At 41.5% G+C, this 23969-nt stretch overlaps 1 protein-coding gene across 1 annotated transcript in view; it reads right to left on the bottom strand.

Moving 5' to 3' along the window:
- LOC126387929 (neurexin-2-like) overlaps positions 1-23969 on the bottom strand; it is a 174372-nt gene that overhangs the window by 122947 nt on the left and 27456 nt on the right. The window contains exons 2-3 of the mRNA XM_050040725.1: positions 11096-12242; positions 9233-9253 (exon numbers count right to left, since the gene is read on the bottom strand). Of these exons, the coding sequence (XP_049896682.1) occupies positions 9233-9253; positions 11096-11798 (724 nt within the window). The 5' untranslated portion in view covers positions 11799-12242. The remainder of the gene's footprint in view (positions 1-9232; positions 9254-11095; positions 12243-23969) is intronic.

Below are 23969 nucleotides of genomic sequence, written 5' to 3' on the forward strand. Positions count from 1 at the left end.
CTTCTTTGTTTACTGGCAAAAACCTTGTATTTTCTTGAATCGGTGCTTATATGAACATTCAACACATTACTGCAAGGGAATGGTATTTGCGGCACGCTGATAAATGGTTATAAGCAACCAAATGATCACACATTTGAAAAATCATCATGTAACTTTATGAAAATCAAAGTTTTGTATACAACAGCCTTGAGAATGCAAAAAAATTAAAAAGAAATCCCTCTGATAACCCAGGATGTTTGTGTACACTCCTTATTTTTTTAACAGGAAGAGTCAATAAACTGCTCTCTGTGCGGACCTGTGAGACATCTTTGGCATGAAATACCTTTATTCTTTATTTTTGACAACTGTTGTTTTTTTTCCTTTGAAAACACCATGAAACCAAACCGAAGAGATGCTATGAGCATAGATGCATTACCTTGGCGAAAAACTGCAGAGGTCAAAGGTGATGTTCCAGTAGCTCAGTCAGTGGTCAGGACAAGGGTTTGACGGACAAAGATTGAGTGAGTAGTGAGCATAACATGACAGGAAGCAAAAACGAATAGGCAAGTATATGGAAAAAGAGGAGAGGAAATATTAGTGCAGCACAGTCAACTAAAATGATTTCAGGGGAAGGGGAAATGATCAGGTGGCTGGGAAGGAAAAGCAAAACCAATAGACCCCATACCTTGGCGGTTTAACATCAGGTGCGCCAGACCTTGAGGGAAAGAACAGAAAAAAGGATACGAAAACAGGAAGTTCATAAAGAGGTTCGGGAGAACAAAAGCATTGTCACAATGTTGGACTGCAGTTTGTGACAGACATCCTGGGGAAGGTACGGATGTCAAAGTTCAAACTTAAATATAAAGGGGAAATCAAACTAAAAACAGACAAACATCTCAAGGGAGGAGAGGGAAGGCAAGGAGAGAAAAAAACATCTTGATCGGTGCAACCCTGATAGGTAGTTGCTCACAAAGATGCTTTTTTCGAAATGGAACACATACTGTATGTTTACTTGATGTAGACAGTGTTCGAGATGTATCAGATATACAGAAATCCTACTTTATGTAATCATTTTTAAGTACGTTGGTAACACTAGTTCTTTTAAAGGACTCTATAGGCTTAGCCACTCATCTCTATGCAGTGATATTTGCATGTAAGTGTTCGGCCAATCCCTTTGACCCTATTAAACATTCAATATGGCAGCGCTTTACTGTATAAAAGGGCAGAAATTACACCATTCCTTATCCACTTAATCTTTAGCAGCCATCACTCCATTTCACAGAGGATTCACCATCTAATGGAGCTCAATAGGTTTAGGTGGTGGAACACTGATGTAATGACATCATGTAACAGGTCAGCCACTTATGATCTGCTGTACCTAAACGCTTTAATTCTCAAAAAAAGAAAAAAGAAAAGCAGAATGGAGCTGCAACTTGGTGCTGCACTGCGTTAAAGCCTTGCTGACTAAAAGCTATCATAAAGCAGGTCAGCCAAGACAAAAATGCCACATCCCACCTCCATATTCTGTTGGGGCGGCACCGCGGTTGCTGTGCTGAACACAGAGGCTAACTGCACTGGCCAACACATGCAGGACTTAACGGTGTAACACTCTTACACAGCAAGACAAAGAGTGTACTCCAAACTAAATGCAACTTGAAGCATTCTTAGACTGCTGATGAGTATACAGCATTGCAATATTTATATTGGGAACCAAAAGAAAAGCAACAATACACTCTTAGAAATAAGGGTTACAAAACGGTTCTTCCTGAACGGCTGAGGTCGTACCTTGAACCATAAGCTTCTGAAGAACCCTTTTGTGAAGAAAGGGTTATTTGTGAGGTTTCTTTAAGAACCCTTTTCTTCCAAGGAAACCTCTGTGGAATAAAGACTTCTTTAAGAACTGTTGAAAGCATGGGTGTTAAAAGAACTCACCATCAAATAGTCAGATATTTCCCCATGTTTCAAATGGTATTTTTAAGTGTAGATGTATCTAGAATTTCACTTTATTCATTTAAAGCCAAGTTCAGACCAAAGATTTGCGATGAGTTAAAACATGCAACTACTTGCAATGTGCTGTTCTGTAACGTTCTAAAAACCTGCTGGTTCACACCAATGCAACTAGATGAGATGGTGTATCATCTCTATGCAACAACTCTCTGTACCTCCGTTCTGTTTGCAGCTTTTCAGGCTTATTTTGTGGCTGAATAAAATTTGTAGCTTCTTAAAATACGAATGAGGATAGTGATAGTGTGATACTGGCTACAGTTGCGTTCGTAGCAGAGATGAAATGGCGAAAAACATAAACAAAACGAGCATCAGAAGGACTGTATTCATAAGCTATACGCCACAATAATATTAATAACCGGCTGCAATTATTTAGCCAATGAAAATGTGTGTGTATAGTGACCCACCGTCTGACACCGGCACATGTGAGGATGGAAACAGGGGGCTCAATGGGGACGGAGCACCCCTGCAGCAAGCAAGCGGTCATCTTGACTTGCCTGGCGGACTTCACTACAAGCTGACTGGCTGTAGAAATAAGTGACCAGCTTCACGTTATAAAACCAGCTGCCAGCGATTTGACCAGCTGAGTTGCAGGTGACACCATCAGCCGTCTTGAGTCGAGCTCAGATGGCCAGTTCACACTGCTGCAACTTCTCTCTGCAACGTTCTGAAGTGGTTTTGTCTCATCGCAAATCATTGGTCTGAGCTGGGCTTAACTTGTGTTCTGCCATAGTGATATCTTTACCATCGTTTCATGCCATAAAGTACCAAATGGTCTGCTAAAATTCTTTTTTAATGGGTATCCAGTACGACCCATTTTTGTATCCAGTTCTGTTTTAGAACTGAATTTCAGTTCCTTAACCTACTGCACCATTGAAATAGTAAAGGCTGTAGCAGTAGTAGTGATTTCCAAAATCTCTGTTACCCAAAATCCTGATTGTAATCCATGACTGTTGTGGGATGCACTGGAAAAACATCAACCCTGGCCCTTAAAGAGCCTCGTGAAGCCCAAGGCTGCTGATGTGGTTGGCTTGGCCACAGGCTAACCTGTGTACAACCATGATTAGTGGGGGATAGATCTATGGGCTTTGAAAAGCCTTAGAAGGTAGAAAGGTCCTGAAGGAAAGGTCATGACATCAGTGACAGCGTTCCAATTTTGTACTGGAGCCAGACTTTGGTGCCTCTTCCACTGAAGTGAATGGGTCAGGCACCGCAAATAACACTGTTACCCATCATTCATCATACCCCTTTTGTTTGTGACAAATCTCCTAACTCGGAGATTGCGATCCCATTCTTCTCCCACAATGACGGACAGAGCCATGATCTGTTTGGAAACTCCAAGAGAAGTGGCACCAAAGTCTTCGACAATGTAAAATCCGACTGCTGTTACTGACGTCATGACCTTTCATAGTTTCCTTGGGTTCATGGTGGAACCTTTCACAGATGGTTTTAGGTATAACCCTAAAGGGTGCGCCTATAAGACAAGCCAAAGAAGCCTACATGGCTGTAGTTAGCCCCTTTATTTCTAAGAGTGTAAATCTATAGAAGCAAACTGAAAATACACTGCAGCCTATCAATCACATGATATTGCTGAGCAGTTGCAGGTGACGACCTGCGCTCAGCGCGGCGATCAAAGCCTCAGTCTCGCACTCCTACGGTGTGTCCCATGCTCGGCACAGACACAGAGAAACACAGACAAATATCTCAATAGTCCAGCCAGAAATTATATGGCATACCTCAGCTGCTCCTCTTGCCAAAAAGGAGATGGGGATGACACAATGCAACACTTCTGCTGAGTACATGAGCCCCACTGTGCCAGCCAACACAAACAGCTCTCATCAGTGCATCAGCACTCTAAGACTCATACAGCAGCAAGTCACTTACTCACAGTTCAAGTCCCCATTCAGTCATTAGGTAAAAATCTTACGAAGGAGCTGGTCGACACAAATCTCCTCCACACGTTCCGTCGCACAAGGCTGTTCGTGCTGCAGCTCTCAGTGTGGAATGGACATGATTACCCCTGGGAGGGTCCTTGCCTGCCAACACGTAGGCTTTTGATACAGTGTGTCATTGCAAAGCCTGTGACTGAGCCTCTGCTTAGACAGGATTCAACCACAACCCTGTCTACGCAGCAGACAAAGAGCTGCTGTGTGCACCCCACTGTGGCTCTGCATTCTACACAACAAGCCAACATATGAACATGTATAAACAAGGCATAAACAGTGTTATGGTACATCTCCTTTCCACTCATCACCTCTGAGGTGATTTCATCCTCTCCAGACCTGGACCTGAGCTCCCCTTCTTCTGGCATCTCTATCCTCTGCCCATCCCTCTGCTATGAAAGACACAGCACATCACTCAGCACAACTATCACATGGCTGTAGCAGCAAGGGGCTAAAAGGGAAGCTTGTTTATCATTAACAGTGACAAAGATAACACCCAGCAGCACCCAGTTGTAAGCCACCACCAGCGGAGACAGCAGGAGGAATATCTGCGAAAATCTTTTTCCATTTCTTTGTCTTTTCTCTGTGTGTGGAGGTGGAGAGGTAGGTTTCCTATTATCCAACTAATAAGAAGCGGTCACAAAGCCAGAGGCCATCGCTTTGTCGAGTGGGGAATGCCCGGCCTAACCCTTCACTCTGGTGATTTCTGTGGAGCCACAGAAAGGAGCTTTGACCCAAAGGATTCACAGCTATGATGACTCCACACACTTCTGATTTTTGTCGAGCACTGGGGCGAGAAAAAACTGACCCGCATCCTGACTAATCCATCCCTGACTAATGTAGACTGATGCTGGTGACCAAAACAGGCGAGGGCAGGCAGCACTTAAAAAGCGCCTCAGCCAACAAAGACTTCTGCGACTATGTAGTTGTCATTGGAGGAGTTAAAGAAAAGTGCATGAGGAGTGGTGTTGTTGCTGCCCTTGTATAGGGGCAGCCACCCATTGAATGTGCTCATCCTACTTGGCCGAGTCTTACATCCAAATCTCAGTGTGTCGAAATGCAGAGATAACTGGCTAGACCTGTAGAGTCCCATTGGAACGGGGAGCCTGTATGAATTTAAACCGCCTTATAATCTACCAGTTTTCTATTTTTAGATAAGAGGCAGTATAAGAAGGGTTTCAGTGCAAAGAAAAATTTATAACCAGTGGATGGAAGCTCTTTTTATTAAAATGTAAGCATGTTGCATTTATGAACCTTTTGCCTCTTCATCTAACGTTCCAGCAGTTTTTGGATTAAATAAAAATGAATCCCTGTTCCAGCCGGAGCGTTTTGGAAGGTGTAAATTGGCTGATTTACCTTGTGGATGTGATGTTATTGATCATTTCAGCATGATACTCTGTAAGGGACTGAGAACAGCAATCGTTTATAGTAATCTGTTTGCTGTGCTGAAATATGCCTTTAGTCCTCTACAGTACATCTGCTGACATTAAGTGAATCCATAATGAATTGACTCTGTGTTTTCAAACCCTTAAATATATTGCAGTACTGGTAACAGCCTGAATAATGATGCTGGTGCTGGTTTGAAACCAGAATGATGGAGATTACAGACAAATACAGTATTTAAGTATGATAATATTCTTAAGAGTAATGCCATGCCAGCATGAATTAAATTACTTGTTTTATGTATTATATTAATGCACTATATTAATAATAAAGCATGTATTTCCTAATGATACTTTGTTGATAGGGGTGTAACGATTCTCCAAATCCACGTTTTTGGTTTATACCTAGTTTTTTGAGCTATGGTTTTGTTCACACCTGTTTTTTTTTTCTTTAGTTTTTGGGAACGGGGTTGAATAACAAAAAACGGGGGGGCAAAAAATCTGGGTTTTACTAAATCAACATCTACTGATTTCAAAGTGCCCGTTGTGTGATCTGATAAACAGTTAATTGATCAATTAACGTGCCACATACCACTGTTTTCAAAACTACTGTAGCTGTCATATTTCACATAGTCTCTATATACAGACTCTACATTCAGTGAATGTAGAGTCTGTAGGCAAACCCCGGAGATCTTGCCTCTGGAAGAAGAGCGGAAGAGCCCTGGTTTCCGGTTGTAGGCTGTTTGTAGTCCGTGTGATATTGACCAATCACTTTTGAGCCGGCTGCAGTTGTTGCCAGGTTAAACGGTCCGTGCGGTGAACTAACAAGGTGGAACATAATTGGCGTCACTGCAAACTCTGAATCCATCGCAATGGTTCAGCATATTTACATATATATAAACAGCAGTCGGAAACGGAAATTCGCCTCCTCCGCCCAAATCAAACCGGAATGCCAAAAAATTGGGAGTCTGCCCCCAGAGGCTGTATCGCCGTCTGCCGGAAGTCAGACGCCGAAGTGAATGTATTTCACAACACCAGCGTGCGTGCAGTTCCCATGAGAACGCAGCTTGTTTCATTTGTTGGAAAAACCGGTGAATATGATTTTTCCCATTTTAGATAGTTAAAAAAATGTGTAAATGAATATGTGGTGCTCAATGTTGATATTCAATCCATGGCAAACACTGTGAGAGCTCCGCCTGGTGACGTGTGTGTGTGTGTGAGAGTGGTGGTGGTGGATTCACGACACGGAAGACGGGACCGCGACACATGGGCAATTGCGTCACAGTTTAGCTCTCGTTTTCAGAACTGTTACACCCCTAGTTGACCTTTTTTAACCTCCTATCCTCCTTTTTATCCACAGATTTAAACCTTACAAAGTTTAAAATCATTTTTTCCTTTTACAGTTATCTTAAGTTTTTTTTAAAAGTATTGCCAATGCAACTCTACCATGATTTATAAAAATTATATGGTACAAATATTTATTGTGAATAAAATTGAGAAAGAGAGTCAGTGGGCCTACTTAAGCAGCTAAATGCATCTTGATTTCATTTTTTCTAATCGCTTATGACAGTGTGAACTTTTGGAAGAACTTCCAACAAGGCAAACACTGCTATCTAAGTAACTTTAATTAAACAAATATAGTGGGGAGAAAAAAAACAAATGCAGATGTGGAGGGACCTCTCAGTCATTATTGTGACATTAATTAGCGAGCATCTAAGAAGAAAGAGCCATTGCACGAGGATTAGGATTTGCCAAATTTGTTTTTCCGTGAAAAGTACAGTATTATGGAGCCTGTTGTAATGAGGGATTAGACCAAGGTCACTGCTGCTGAAAGATGCAAGCCCACCAGGACCAGCTGTGTCCTTTCTTTGGAAGATTTCCATACTTATTTGTCATCCCTGTACTTCTTAGTGTGTCATCGCTGTGTGCTTACACATGAAAACCTGAAGGAAAAAGAACCAACAAAACAATGTGTTTGCACTCGACACGTGTGTGTTGTGTGAGGTTTTTCCTATATGTTGGAGATATTTCTCTCTCTTCTGTATCCTTGTGAGGTGGCTGTCCTTATCTCTCTTTCACAGACCTGGTTTTTTTTTCCACACAAAACATCAGAGGATGCTGCACTCTTTTGGCATTAGAGCATGCCCCACCATGGCCTTTGTCCGCACAGATCTCCGGGAGCCCACGTGCTGCATACTGTGGATGAACAACTCAGAAGACTCACCTGCTGTTCCCGAGGTTTACTGCCTTAAAGCAGTTCCTCAGACAAATAAAGATAATTCCCGCACCACTTAAAACCCACAGCCAAAACCAAATATAGCTTACGGGTTACCATCTTTGCCTTCTCTGGGGAGAGGAGCTAACGCATAGACTCGTCTATTTCCGTCGCTGCAAGGACATCAAAGACTTGCTGGCGAATAGCACATGGAGTTGTATGAAGGATAGGAAAAAAAGGCATCTGGTGAGAGTGATTTTGCTGTTGTCATTGTTGTTTTCATGCGTTCTGCATTGGGGATTGTCTCCATGTCAAGCTTTAATCCAATAAACATTCTGATGTGCTCTCTTTGCAGCATGTCATTTAATAATGCCTGCCTTTTTGCTGTGAGCAGAGCCATGCCATCTTTGCTCTTATTAAGAATGATTAATGCTTGTTTTTGGAAATAGTGCCGAGATGAAACCTATTAACTGTTACTGAAGCGTACAACCATATACCACAGTCACTAAGTCTTACTTATGTGCTGTTTTAAACACAGAATCTATACCAAGAACATGTGTCATCTTTCACAAAATACTACAGCTGCTGTAATATCATGTAAACCAGTGATGTTAATTTTTTCTCCGCTGTCATAAAAGCCACTCTTTCTGCTTGCACCCTGCAAAGGCTCTATACATGAAGACAATAACATTTTGCAATATATGTATTTTTGCTGTCGTACGCCAAACGTAGGTGTCACAGGCAGGATTTCGCAGAGCAGGTGTGCATGGGTCGGTGCATTTTGAGTCTGTAACAGTGATTTATAATGTGCAGTGGTTCAGTGCACATTGCGCTGGTCTCCTGAGCCTGTTGGCTGCCCTTTCACCAGAACCAGCAGTCCTTACTGGGGAGATGGATGTCTCGCTCTGATGCCGACTAAACAAATTTCCCTCCTTGCTTTCAATCTTCATTTCACGTTCAGTATGTGCACCTCATTAGAAACCAATCCCGTTTAATCGCCGTCCCTTAAAATGCTGCCAATAACGAGAGAAATGTCTCTTTTCCTGCCAAAGCAGATTTGTTCCTCTTAAGAAAGTAATTTTAAATGCACCTATAAAAGAAGAACATCGTTGCGCAAATAATATTGCAATTTAATGAATGTCAAGGCCCCAGCAATCAGCCATGTTATGCCAGAGGATGCCACCACGTTTGAGTGTAATCCACATATTGACCTTAGAGCATAATGGCATAAAATGGCATGATGACTTAGTAAACCTTAACATTAAACAGTAGTTTAGATGAGGAAAATGTGCGCTTCAGAGAGAGGAAAAATACAGGAGTTATAAATAATGAAACAAAGCATGTCTGTACAGTCATTTTTTTCTGTGATGCAATATATGAATGCTCCCCATATTGAGCAACACCCACGCACTCTGCAGACCTCTCCAGTCACCTTGTGCACACTGACTTTATATACAATGAGCATTCAGCACATTAAGCGCTTTTCCCATAGTGACCTCGTGACCAGTGATAGTATATCTCCTTTCAGCTTAATTTGTTGGATGTCAGAACTGCAGTCCAAACCGACAATAACAACCTGATAATAACCGAAACACACTCTCACACACACACACACACTGATGCTGTGGTAATAGCCTTTGCAAATAACAGCATCATGAAAATACAAACTATAAGCATCATTATGCTCAGCATATTATGCATTATCTTACCTTCTACTTCTTTCTGGACAGCTGCAGGAGAATAAAGACAAACAGACATATTTAATGTTGCTTTGCTTGACCTTGCTGCTTCTTTCCATGCCAAGACATGCACGCTGACGGACACAGGTATTATCCTGTGAGTTCGGTCATTTGTTGTGTCAGTATAGCTGTAGCATTAACATAGTGGTATTGTATCACAGTTAATCTCCAGTGCATGTTAGATATCTTTCAATGGTTTGTCAGTGAATGTTGCTTGCATTCATTACCTTGCAATAAGGCATACTTACTAAAGGTCACAGGTTCTGATTTAAGACTGTATAAGTGGTTAATTTAATGATGTACGGCTCAGCAGTAAGCTGTTCTAATGCATGCAATAAAAAGAGCGTTTGGCTTGCAGGTTGTGAGTCCACTTTTTAAACGAAGGAACTCCTGCCAGGATCCTCCCGTGTCTTTTTGGCCAGGAACATAACCTCCTTAACCCCCTGACCTCGTGGAGGAAAGCTGTCAAGCTCCCAAACCAAACATGTCATAATAAGAGGAAAACCTTTTGGCAAAGTGTAAAACATTTATAGTTCATCACTTATTTCCATTTTTTTTTATGCGTAACAAGGGGTTTCAAAGCTCACTTCAAAGGCGAATTATCATGCTTTCATTCTACCTGTTTTTTGTATTTTAAAGACAAGATGACATCAGCTCAAGACGGATTTCTCCATTGCTCCAGGCACACTGTGCCTTATGTAGCTTACACTGCTACATGTAGCTACATGCTAACTTCAAGGAAAAATGTAATCTTGATCCCAGATGTTGGTTATTTCTTATGGATTTTGCATTAGATTCCTACTGGGACATGTTTGATTGTATGTTGCATGTTTTATTGGTGATTTTTCACGGTAGAAAATGTCACTATACATCACAACAGTCATTGCAATGACACTGCTACATGTAGCTACACGCTTGCCTCAGGGAAACGTGTAATCATGTTTGTTGATGTTTCTGTTAATTTCTCCCTGATTTTGGATCATAATCCTGCTGGAACATGCCTTGGTGTGAAGATCTGGACATGGAAGACCCTGAAACGCTGACCAATCAGAGCAGACTGTGCTTTTTCAGGAAGGGGGCTTAAAGAGACAGGCTCTAAAACAGAGCATTTCAGACAGAGGGTAAATGCAGGTGATGCAGTCTTTTTTGACCATTACAGCATAGAAACATGTTCCAGTAGAAACCCAAAATACAAGCAGCCTATGAACCTTTCAAATGAGCATAATAGGTCCCCTTTAAAATGCCAAGTTATGTCCTTATTGTTATTTAGACTCTCCAGAAATAGAAAATGACACCCATTTGGGAGCCCGTTAAATTTCTCTGTGTTGAAAACATGCAAACATCTGTCACATTAGGAAGCTGTTATCCTTTATGACTCGTGAAGATAATTGCTGAGAGAGCTGGACTCACACACCCAAGCAGCCTTTTAGCACTGCTGTGGTATACTTTGACCTGGATCGCTTTAAAGTGGGCTTTATTGATTATTTTCTGGAGCCTAATGAGGGTTTATACCATATGCTTAAAATGGTATATTAATAAGGGCTTTTAACCATTTGTGCGCTAATGCTGATCATAAGGAGGGCAAATATTTTCAGCAGAAGTACATTAGCATTACAAAAAAGCCATGTGATGAACAATTCATAGAGGACAGCAAGGTTAATTGAAGAAAATCCTGTATCGCAATTCTCTTTTGTCACCAGTGTGACAAAAGGTGAGAGAATTCGGTGAATTATATTAACAGAAAGCAACACATTTAACTACTAAAATCAAGTCTCTGTCCCCAAGTCATGCAGCAAAAATACATATGCTACAAACAGATGGATAGATTCTTACCTTCATGGCAGTACCTTCCCCTGTAGCTGGTATTGATACAGTCACAGAGGACCTCTCCTTGGCTGACAGAGCACAGGCCTTTGTTGCTGCACGGAGAGTGTATGTCACATATGTACTCCAAATCACTATGAACAGCTTGGCCATCCAACAGCAACGGTAGCGCCTCCCCCAGCTTCAAATTGGCTATAAGGCCCTGGAATGGTGGCTCGTATTTTACAGTGCTGGACGTCAGGGCAGATAGACGGACATCCGGCGAGATTCCCCCGACGTAGAGGTCACTGGCCACTACCATCTCTTTTCTCTTGGACTTCACCTCGGCCACTTTCTCCTCGTTGTCCACCACCAGTCGGGTCTCTCTGTAATTTCGGGTGAGAAGGACTCTGTGCCAGCGCAGGTCGTTGACTCGTGTCTCTGTGTGCAGGGAGGCTGGTTCGGCACAGTGGATGGTGAAGCGCATTTGGAGCCTCCCGTCTGCGATCAGGAGCTCCAGGAAGTCGCAGTTCCCTCCGTCGTCCAGATAGAGCACCAGGGCTTTGCTGATGTTGGTTTTCAGAATAAAGCTGAGCTCACCTGTTGCTTTGGCATCCCACTGGCCGTAGCGTGTCCACTGACCAGGAACCCCCTCATATTCCAAAGCTATTCCTGTTAGCACCAGCCCAGCTAAAAACAGTAAGCAGGAAGCCTTGCCTCTGCACCTGCCCATGATGGTTACTATCTACAACAACTGTCTCCCCTGTGGTCTCTAATTCATATGAATCCAACAGAGCTGTGAGCAGGAAACGTTATCTAGTGTCTACACTTCTTTTGTTATCAGCCTAAAATTTGCAGAGATAAGACTGCAACTCCTGCATGCAGTAAATGATTTTCTTTAGCCTTGACAGTCTATCCTGATTCTTTTTGCCATCTCTCCATGGGCGACACGTGACAGAGTGAACAAATGAGGCACATTGCAGAATACTTTGCATCTACTTTGGATCGGCTGAGAAAAGAGAACAAACGACACAAGTGATCCACAATACTGTGTGCTTCCTCGTCTTCGCCATCCAGTGTCTTGGCCTCCATCCAGCACTGTTCCTGTCAGTTCTCCATGGGTTAGCTAGGCACGCAGCTTAGGTGCAGCCTCCATTCTTCTCAGCCTCCCAACATCCTACGACATAAAAGAAGAGTGTGTGATGAATAGCTGCAAAGATTACCAACAATTGATTGTACAAAAAAAGGATAAATAATTTACAGTCATTATGAATGACTTGGAAAATTAATTACAAAATTGAACAAATCATTAAAATGTCAGAGGGGGGAAATATGGAAATGAGCGTGTTAGAGGTTTAATTGTTATGAGGAATTCAGCAGTTAGCAGCGGTTCACATTTTTATAGGTCATTTCCAGCAACTTGTTGTTGACTGCTGCTTATCATTAAGATCTTGGCTGCAGGCTGGAGATTCCAGCAACAGGCCCTCGACATGATACTCGGGCCAAGAAGCATCTCAATCCTGGCTCCCCACCTCGTGTCTTAGCATCCAGGCAGAAAAGCAAACAGAGGGTCTCGCTGGTTTGCTGAGACCAGCGCTGCTTTCCAAAAGCTGGTGGAAAACAGTGTGATTCGTAAGCACCCCCACAGATGTTTTGGTACGATCCATGGCCTCACTAACTTCAGTGATGTTGAGCCCCTTAAGCCCTCCGCGCTCCCTGGGATCAAGCTAAGACATTACAGCTGAACAACACATGCAGGCCAGAGGCTGGGAGTGATGAAAAGGAAGAGGTCTGTGTTAGAAACAAACAAACAAACAACAAACAGAAAATCCAATACTTTGTGATAACAAAAGAGGGTGCACCTCCCGGCCCTGAGGACACAAAGTTATGCATCAGTCTTAGGCTGAAATGGGAACCTGACCAGGCTCATTATTACCATTTAGAGAGGCTACAACCTACAACTGGTGACCACTCATCCTGTGGAAGCTACACATATTCTAAGGGACAAAATTTGTATTGGGAGGATGATGGTGGCATTTATTTATCTTTACATTATTACCAACAATTTCCCTCCAGAGAGCAAAACCAATACTGTCTATAAAGCCACAGCTTGTTATAGCTTACGCCTCTGTGCCAAAGAACTCCACTGCCGTCCAATACCTATTAAAAACACATAAAAGAGCTATACCATTGTGTGATCCAATTAAGTGATCAGAAACAAAATCAGCAGCTGTAATCTATTACAGCCAATTTGCACAAAAGAGTGGGAACAACACTGTAGATCCCGGGGATGCCTTTATACTGCGTACAATGCATCTGATCAAACTCGCAACATGTTTGATTTACAACAGAGAACATACAGTGAATGTTGAGCTTTCTGCTGTTAACATTCACAAAATGTTCCAATGTCACCCCGTCTCCTGGAAAAGAGAAAGGAATACAGATAGTGTAGCAGTTTACATACAAGGTATTGATCCACTCTGATTCAATCATTCAGTCTACAATAAATACACACCGCTGTAAATACGATGTCAAGTTAAAGCTCTGGGGTTTGCAATAACCTGCAAAAAAAGAGAGCTAATTTGTCTGGAAGCAAGAAATAGTCTTTATGTTACGTTACACCGAGTTCCCTCTCATTTATAGGCCTTTCTCAACTAGGAGCAGAGGCATTTCATGCAAGTTTGGCCCAATTTCATCTCTGCCACAGAGAGAAATATAATATGTGTTTGAGTCTGCAGGGAATTACAGCCTCCTGCTGATGAGGGACTGCCACAGTTGGGTTTATTCGCAAAAGGTAGATGTCGCAAGAAAGAGTGCATCACAGCAAATAAATCAAAGTTTCTCCTCAAAGTATCAGAAAGCTCCAGGCTAGGAGAAAACCCTCGTGATAGACGGGGTTATCATGGGAATAGCTGTATCCTGGAAGGTCATAAAAAACTGACACCCTCTTCACAGGATGAATTGCAATTTGCCAGGGTCAGGTACGGTGTGTGAAATGCTTCTCAGAAGTTGTTGCACCTGTAGATAGAAGTGGTCGACTTCAGCTCGCTGTCATTTAGATTTTAAAAGAAATATTAGTATGTTTGTACGTGAGAAGACGGGGAGGCATGCGGTGCTTTCAATTTCATGGCCTCGCCACATGGTAACTGTTTTGCAGAAACTCCCATTAAGATGCTCATTAAGAGAGTGCTTATAACTGCACTGTACTGCTAATGATTAATAATATCTAAGTTATGGCCAACCGTATTTACAGTCACTGGATTTGCATTGCTGGGAAAGCTTAAGGTCAAGTTTATTTTCAGTCACAATGAGCTGACACCAGATGAAACAGGGCCCATTTCAAAGTGTGAAATATACAGTATTATCATTTATGTTTACTATTACGCAGACATATGAACCACATGCTGAGTCAGCAAGCCTAAATGCTAAACAACGCATCCATGACCCGGCACAGCCTGCCGCCTGGATTTGTTTAAAAGCCGACATGAATAAGTTCTAATTACCAAAACAAGAAATTGCGTAGATGACCAGGGGGCCACACAGACTGATTAAATCCACTGAAAACTCTAGTGTTTTGTTTGTATCTTTTATTCTTCTGTATTTGTTTTGTTTTTGTCTTTGACATCCCCCACGTTTCCAGTAGTCATCACCCACTCCTGGTGTAGCTTTTCTTTTTTGTTGTTGTTGTTTATATCAGTTTCACTAACTCTCTGAATATCTCAGAGAGATATTATTAGACTATTAGGCTAACACACACACAGGGCAGATTAAACATACAAAGGCCTGTTTTCCAATAGGCATTGTGATGCTACTCGGGCAATGTTGCTTCTCTGCACTTGTAAAAAACCTTTAACCTGATGCAGCAAACATCTTGAGCTTAAGTAGGCATTGTCGTGGGATTTTGGGAGGAAATGTTGGCTTCTAACCCCTCCTAACATTCAGACTGTAATAGGGAATTTATATCGCAGTTGCACTGCTGAAATTGACATTTTGCAGCTTACAAAGCCCACCCGAAATCCATCACTACAGAAAGGAAAAGGAAAATGTTGCACTGTCTACAACAATTTTGATGTGTTCAGGCTTTGACGGGATGGTTTACTGAAATGATAATGCATTAAAGATCTTTAATAGTTAGCACCAACAATCCAACGAAATATGGTAGAGAGCTCAAACTGGGGTCCTCTGCTGTGTGTGGATCCTACATCAGCTGCTCCCCTCTCCACACAGGACTCACCATTGATCAAACAGTTGTAAGTAAGGTGTTTACAGTTACACTTGTTATTGTAAAATAAAACACTGTCTCCTCAACGTTTAATGGCTTTTCTCACTAGGTAACACGCTGTTTCATCATTACAAACAACAGGCCAATTACCCATCATGGTCAGAATAAGGTGGTGGTGGTGGTGTGTGGGAACACACCAGGGGTGGCCAATTAATCTGATATCACTGGGGGCCTGCTCCAACCCCGCCAGCCCCTCCTTACACACTGCTGTGTATCTTCTACCAGTGAGAAAGACCTGAAATTATGAATTTAGCAGGTCGGTTGGCCTAGTTGTTGCTTAACGCTGCAGAACACAGCAGTAGATTTTTCGCTTGGCCCATATTTTACTGCCTTATCTGCTTAATACCACAAAAAGGACACAAATACAGTAGTTTACCTAATACAGCAATTTTCAGGCCTATTGGTGTACAGTGACATCACACACTGCAAGAATGCAGATTGTGTTATGACTGTAAACAGCTGCATACATGGGCATACAAATAACATGACATACCCATATCATAGTTATGTACCAAGTACAATGACACCGCACAATGTTGATACAATTACCAATACACCTGCAAGAGGACAAATACTGTAGTGCTATAGTCACTGTTACACTGCTGCACCATAGTACACCTTTTATACCATCATGTATTTTTACATCTCAGCTAGTGCCATTGTATGTTCTTTACTCTATTCAAGATATATGAATCTTTATATCATATATGAGAACTATGATTCATTGTTTGTATTAATAGTCGACAAAACGTTGGTTGACCAAAAAGGTCATTCTTCGGCAAGAATTCATTGGTCGCTGATGAAAAAAAAAAAATCAGAAAAAACAAACGTGAATCTCTATTAGGAGCTGTCCCTTGTCAAAATAAATCAAAACCTATATGACTGGACCATGTGTGAATTTAATTTGAAGGGACAGACACAGGAAGAGGCCACGCTCAGCAGTCAGACAGGAGTCGGGTTACAAACCAATCACAGCCGACAGATATCTTTCCCTTCTTCTGTAAATATTCAGTCTGATGAATACAGAAAAGTTGATCATGTTAGTGCAGGGCTACCCAGAGCTTTACATCTGTCCCACGGATGATAGGTCTACACACTAAGCAGCGCCTGGAAGAAGATCAGCTCTGTACTCAGGATTTCAGGTAAATAGGTTGTGATACTGTGCTTGTTAAGACTGCTTAGCAACCTCAGCCGCAACCTACCGCCGCACTCTTGAAAGCGGTTACAAAAAGGCACAAGAGTAGCACCCAGTGCCCGACCTTACGTTTTCCAGGCTGTTGAAGATGCAGCATGTGTGCAGCCCCTTATTTACAGGGCTGGTACCTGCGGTTATTCCACAGGCTAGTTAACAACATGTCGGGCAGGAAATCCAAAGTGTGGGATCATTTTGAGAAGGTGAAGGACAAACCAAAGGTGATATGTAAACTCTACGTAAGTAAGCACAATCATTACTGCTTTGCCGACAGTGTCATTAACAGGCGGCTCGCTCAGTGTGTGACGTGCACTTGTAGATAAAATATAGGCCTATATTAATGAAGGTTCATTAGTACGGTTTTGTATTTCTCTGTAATGTAGCACAGTGTTGACAATGTTACTGATACTATTCTTTCTCACACCTTCAACTCAAACCATTGTGTTGCCCTGCCCAAAATATACAACTTAATAATTAACATAATATCGTAAACATGCGGGCGGCTAGTCGACAATGGCCCTAAATGACGACTATTGGTGGACTAGGAAAATTCTTGCTTGGGGGCAGCCCTGGTTTGTATTGTAAAATGAAATGCATATTGGTGATTGTGAAAATACCACCCAGATACAATAACAACACAGTTTTATATGCAAGGGTAAGATATTTCCCTCTTTAAGTAAAACTGCACTGGCCATGTCACAGAATGCCAGTGCTGCTGTAAGTACTAGGTAACTGTGCTTCAGGGGCACACATTTAATTACAAAACATGAGGATCAGATATGAAATGTTTAATCTATGAAAGATATGTGAGGACGTCACAGCTACTGCTCCTCTACAAGGAACAGCGGCTCCAAGTAAGTGCTGTGTCAAAAGGGAGGCATAGCCCTTACAGTTGAATATATGGTACCTTAACAACTGGCCGCTGAAAAAGTGAGAGTGGAGGGCTCTCCACCTAATACCATTTCAACCATCCAACTTTCTGCGCTCAATCAATATTTTCTCTTAAATGGAACATTTTCAGGATCTGTCCGTTCAGAAGCAGCATTACCCTGCTGAAGTGATTCAGCATGAATGAGCTCCTAAGAGCCAACCTGCTACCCTGGGGAAGGACAGAGGGGCCGGAGGTTCAACAGTTACTGATTGTGCATGTGCAGGAAATCACACAGACTCGACGCTGCAGGAAATGGGAGTGAACACTTTTCGCTTTAATCCATGGCTGACGCCGAACAACAGGGATCATGGTGTGATACTCAGCAACGTTTCAGTGAACACAGTGAGCGTTCTTAAAGTATTGCTCGGTAAAATCAAGTGGATAAACAGGTGAGGGAGCAAAACAGGAAGTGGACTGTGGATGAAATGACAAACTCACTCGATTGTGGCGAGAGCGCTTGACAGATCTGACAGATATTTGCAATAATGAACTGTTGTAATGGACTGTGCATGCAGCATCACAGTGATAGTGTTTCTGCAGGATGTGATACTGCGGCACAGTGGTAAAATGTAACTACGTACATTTACTCCAGTGCTGTACTTAAAGGGATACTTTACCTATTTTCAACCAGCTTTGTGTCATAACAATGTAGGTAGTATGTGCAAATTAACTATGGTAAACGTCCATCTATCTAACAAGTGCCAAGATCTCCCTGCCCCCCCCCCAACCCATGGACACCACATACACAAAGAGTATAGAGGCAGATCAAGAGACAGCCCCGCCTGTCTCTTTCATCAAACACCAATCAAACGTTAAAACTAGGCAGCGCTGATTAGATATAAACCAAGATTGTGGTACTGCATTGCCTATTTCTCGCCTGAAGTGTTTTCAGATACATGTTTTAGCTCAGTGGTTTACCAACTTTTTGTGTTCAGGGCACACTAAAGGGCGAGCTAAAATGTCAAGGCACACCTGTATTTATATCTGTGCACAGTAGCTCCTATGTGGGTTAGTGGGATATCACTATCTATCACTCCTATCATGACACTAGACAATAGGAATAAGAAAAATAAGACGGGTAGCTTTCGTGATACTGTCTACTGACAGTGGTAGGTCGTCTTCGCTGGTGCTTTGCTGTAATTTATGCACAATAAGCGATCCATTGTCCCACTCACGGCTTTCTCCTTTTAAATGTTATCACCCCATTGATGTGTCACACACTTATAACTCCCATGCCTGGACAGAAACAAATAGTCAGAGCGCACAGCATACTGATTCAATCAATTTAAAATTCATTCATAACTTTTCGTATAGGCCCAGTTGAAAATTGTAATAACAATGTGTGGTTATCATGAATCCCACGGCACACCATTTGAGAACCACTGTTTTAGCTCATCATTTAACTGTAGTACAAGATCCTTTGTTATCAGCTGGTCACCATTGTGTCAAATGGTTGAGTTTGCACTACATCACCCACCAGCGGGAGAGTTCATTGATCTGGCACAGGGCTGTGCATTCTAGTAGTTGAAGGTTTCCTACCTCCAGAGCAAAGGCAAAGGCCACAGCTCTTTTCCTCTGTTTCCTCTGGTTCTGTAGGACCAGTTTATACAGTATTTGCCGCTTTTTACTGCATGGACAGCCAGGTTTTATGAAAGGGCCATCTTTACAGCAGTACAATACTTCTTTCAGTACAATTATGAGATACTTTTACAGGAGTGTTTCCATTTATGCTATTTTATACTTCCACTCTTACATTTTAGAGGCAAATATTGTACCTTTTTTTATCTGACAGCTTCAGTTACTTTGCAGATTCAGATTATTAATGCAAAATTAAAATCAGCTAACAACTTATGATATATTATTATAGGTAAAGACACCCAGCGGAATATGAAGTAGTTCAAATTAGCTCTGCCTTTATCAGCTGCAACATTAAAGTGATGAACATATGTATTCATGGTAGCCTGACATCACCAGACCAAATCACAATGAGAGAGATGAACTATGATGGTGTAGCGTAAATATGTGTGTGAATGAGTGCTGCTGTTTTTGCCATCAGAATTTGAAACGAGTGCTTCAACAGAGAGTTCCACATCATCTGCAGCGGCCATCTTGGTTGTTTTTGAAAATGGCTCAACGGCGACCCTCTTTACTAAGCAATCGGTTTATGCTAGTGTCCCCTGCATGAGGGCGCATGAGCCAAAAATGACGTCATTACATTTCAGTGAGGGCTCCGCAAGTTGCTGATCATCGTTTTAAACACGTACCATATTAAATGAAAGATTGTGATTGGCCCAACCACCGGCTGGAACTCTGTGTGAATGGGAGGGAGGACAGACGCATCTGCCAGAGCAAATTAAGCATGAGCTCAAAGATTCGTCTGCTTCCAAGGCTACATTCATGCATCAATAATTATAATCCAGTTATATAATATATGTAAATCTGAAATGGGCCATTCTGCATAATGAGTACTTTTACTTGCGGTGCTTTGAGTACTTTAATCATAATACTTGTGTACTTTTACTTGAGTAGGGTGTCGAATTGAGGACTTTTACTTGTAACAGAGTATTTTTACACTGTAGTAATGCTATTTTGACTTAAGTCAAAGATCTGAATACTTCTTCCACGGCTGCTGTGGCAGTTACAGTACACATCTTATGTTTGAATATAATACCTGCTGGATTAAATCATGTATGAGGTCTTTAAGGTTTTGTTGCAGAGACATTTTGCAGTGTGCTGTTTGAGTCTGTATAGGAGACAAAGCTCAAGGTCCTCTGTCTTGTAGCAGTTTCTGCAGGTTCTGGGCTTACATTGTAAAGAAATGCAGCATTTGTACCCAATGTACCACATGCTTACTGTTCACCAGCTGTTTAGGTCTATTCTTTCCACTCATCAATTTTCCTATTAGAGGACCAGTGGAGGTTGAATACCTCATCATTCTCTAAATGGAGCCTGCAAGACTATAAAAGCAATTCCAATAGGCCTATAGGAGGGAACGTAAGGAAAACTGCGCTCAATATGCACGCCCAATCTACTTGAGGCATGAGTCTGTCATGGGTCTGTGCATTGAGTAAAAGTTGTTCTGCAGGTAACGACTTCCCACCTCACGTCTGTAATCCTTTACCCCCTCAGCCTTAGTGCTTACAGTCTGAGGGATGCTGGAAGCAAAACAGGCCATGGTTTTGGGATGTTAGTTGCCAAGGTGAGTACACATCTCTACTGATGTATCTATGATATAATACAGAAATAACCTTTACTGTCCACCTCTACGGTGAAACACAGCTCTTGAAAATTATAATAAACTTCCTATAGAAGCAAAGCCATCCCAGTTTTGTTGATGTTGTGAATGCTCTGATCTCCCCCTGAATTTTCTGTGATGCCTTATGGACTGACTTTTGTTTTTTCCCCAGTGTACAATTTATGTACTATCTTACTAACTTTGAGCTCACTTGGTAAACATTTTCCACATATACTAAAGAAAAGTGGTTTTCTAAACTGGTTTACTTTGAAGTTTAGGGTTTCAGTAAAATCTTTGTCTATAGGTTCATGGTGAGTGCTGATGAGAGCAATGAGACTCAACCATTCAAAACAATAAGATAAAAGCAGAAAACACTGCAGAGAGCTGCAGCACTTGGCAATTATTTCTGTTGGGTTTAGCGATACAAGCATACCACTCACAGCAAACATTTGATTTCATGTCACTTTATTATAAATACTGCTTTAGGCCCTGATCACAAAGAAAACTTGAAGTGCGCCGCGCTGCCTTTTTTGTTGTTGAATGCCACTAGTGAAAAAAAAGATGCTTGCTGCGCCTTTTTATTGTTGCCAGGCAACCACAGACTGACCTTAGTCTAACCTTCCCATGTAAACAATTTGACAGTAATTAGTATCTAGTTCCTCAAATGTTATGGCAGAGGGTAACTTGCTGTAGCTCTGGTTGAGAGTGAGAGGCTGTCAGCAAATAGTTTGTCAGGCACAGGGAAACTGAGATCTGTGTGGGTACATGAGACTCTAATAAAGATGGTGGATCACAGGGAGTAACACCAGTTGGTCCATGAGCTTCTCCTCCATGATGGCCGTTTCCAGGCCAATTTTAATGATGACTCAGGGGCAGTTTGACAACCTGCTGTCGATCCTTGGGCCATATAACTCTGGGTATCCAGCAACCGCTACCACCAACTGTAAACTTGCTGTCTTGACAACCACAGAAGGCCCGCCTCTCAAATCATCCGATTGGACAATGGGAAAAGAGATGATGAAAAAAAAGAGATGACATTGGGCAGTTTTCCACTTTGAGTTGAAGTTTTTTTTTTTTAACTTGAGGAGTTTTGAGTTCTCCAGCAAAAACACCATGCGCCTAGAATGCAGAAATGTGAGGCATGTGGCAATGCAAAAGCCACAGGCAAAAAAAAAAATCTCATTAAAAACAATTACAATGCCGTTGAATTATTTTTGAATTTGTTTGGTCAGACGTGATTGTGACATCATGGCCAATCAGTAAACTTTAAACAGTCTGTAGTGCTTTACCTTTATGTGTTTATAGTACTGGAGGCATGCTCGCTGTCATATGGTTCTGTTGTATGCCTTTTAAGAACACAGCCCTTTGCGCCATTTACAGAGGTGTCTTCTGAGTGAAACAACACAGACAAATAGTACAGTCTGTTGAATCTTTGAAACATATCTCATGTCAAATAAGAAAAGAACTTGATATTAATATTAATCACAGATGGAAACAATGACTGTAATATTGATACACACTTTTAATTAGCCACTTAAAAATTAAATCTAATTTGGTCTTGTATGGAACAAAGATGGTCATGCCCTACATACAAAGGGATGATTTCTTTGATGGAAATATTGGATTAGAGATTAAAGATATCATGGTTAAGGTTTGCTGCCTTGGAACTTTGTCTCTGAGATCAAATGCTTCTTTTTAATCTAATTTTTAAGATCAATTTCTCTTTTTACTGCCTCAACATTTTTAAGCTCATGCTTTCATTAACGATGGAGCTGACAAAGACAAAAAAAAAACAAAAAAAAAACTGTTTTGCTTTGTTTGCGGGCTCATAATGAATCATTTATGAATCTGTCTAGTTGCATGTTTCACTAATTATGGAGCATAACTGGGAATTGATTTCTTCAAATAACCCAGAGCCACACTTACATGCATGGTTTTTTGGAGTGTTTATTTTTTTTGTGTAAAGGGCATGTGAGAGTCCAGAGGCCTGCTGATAATTCAGAATAGAGGATGGCTTGTGAAACATGATCCTGGCTCCAAATCAGTCCAGAGTTTATTTACTTCATGTTTAATCTGTGCTCCTCAGGAGACAGTAGGGTACATCTCACTTCCAGTAACTACATCCACATTTTTCTGCTCTATGGACAGAGTACAAAGATAGTTAGTCATGAACCTTTAAGGGTATAGTGTAACATTTCCACATTTAAATTTCTAAAAAAAGACTGGACCTATATTACATACTTTACTAGGTTGTGAACTGACATTATACAAAATGCTTCCAACAATGTTCGAACCCAGTGAAATCTGTAATTTTATTCAAGGTAACCTGTCAATGGTGTCATATCACCTTGACTCCCTCTAGTTGCTTTGACTTCTCAGGAAACATGGAAAACTCCAGATGATATGTCACTATTAATAATACAATGTCACAGAATTTCACTCAATAGCAGTAATACAGCTTTTTCTCTAGGGTGTGGGGTAAAAAAAATCAACACAGCACAGTACTGCAATATTTTTGTGTGGCAATATCATATCGTCACACAGTGCCCAGTATCATTTTTTTTATTAATAAATTATCAATATTAGCAATACAAATTAAACTTTGGGTAGCCTACTACAATAATATAATCAATTGCTTTTTCAGTCCACATGTCAGTGTGGGTTTTCTTCGGGTACTCCGGCTTCCTCCCACAGTCCAAAGACATGCACTCTAAGATTGCCCGTAGGTGTGAATGTGAGTGTGAATGGTTGTCTGTCGCTATACGTCAGCCCTGGGATGGTCTGGCGACCCGTCCAGGGTGTACCTCGCCTCTCACCCAATGTCATCTGGGATAGGCTCCAGCCCCCCTGTGACCCTCAAGAGGCTAAGCGGAAAATGAGTGAATGCATGCCATTTTGCAACACAGCAATCCAGCTGAGACCTAATTTGTCTGATATGACATTTCAATAATGATCAAACCAATGCCCACGTTAACGCTATAATGTAACAACATTCAACATGCTCATTAACTGTATTTATAGTATGATTGTTACCTCAAGGCTGGATTACTGTAACTCTCTATTATCAGGTAGCTCTAGTAAGTCCTTAAAAACTCTCCAGCTAATTCAGAATGCAGCAGCACGTGTACTAACAGGAACTAAGAAACGAGATCATATTACTCCTGTTTTAGCTTCTCTGCACTGGCTCCCTGTAAAATCCAGAATTTAATTTAAAATCCTACCGTTAACTTATAAAGCTCTAAATGGTCAAGCTCCGTCATATCT

Source organism: Epinephelus moara, chromosome 3 (assembly GCF_006386435.1).
Source record: "Epinephelus moara isolate mb chromosome 3, YSFRI_EMoa_1.0, whole genome shotgun sequence".
NCBI lineage: Eukaryota > Metazoa > Chordata > Actinopteri > Perciformes > Serranidae > Epinephelus > Epinephelus moara.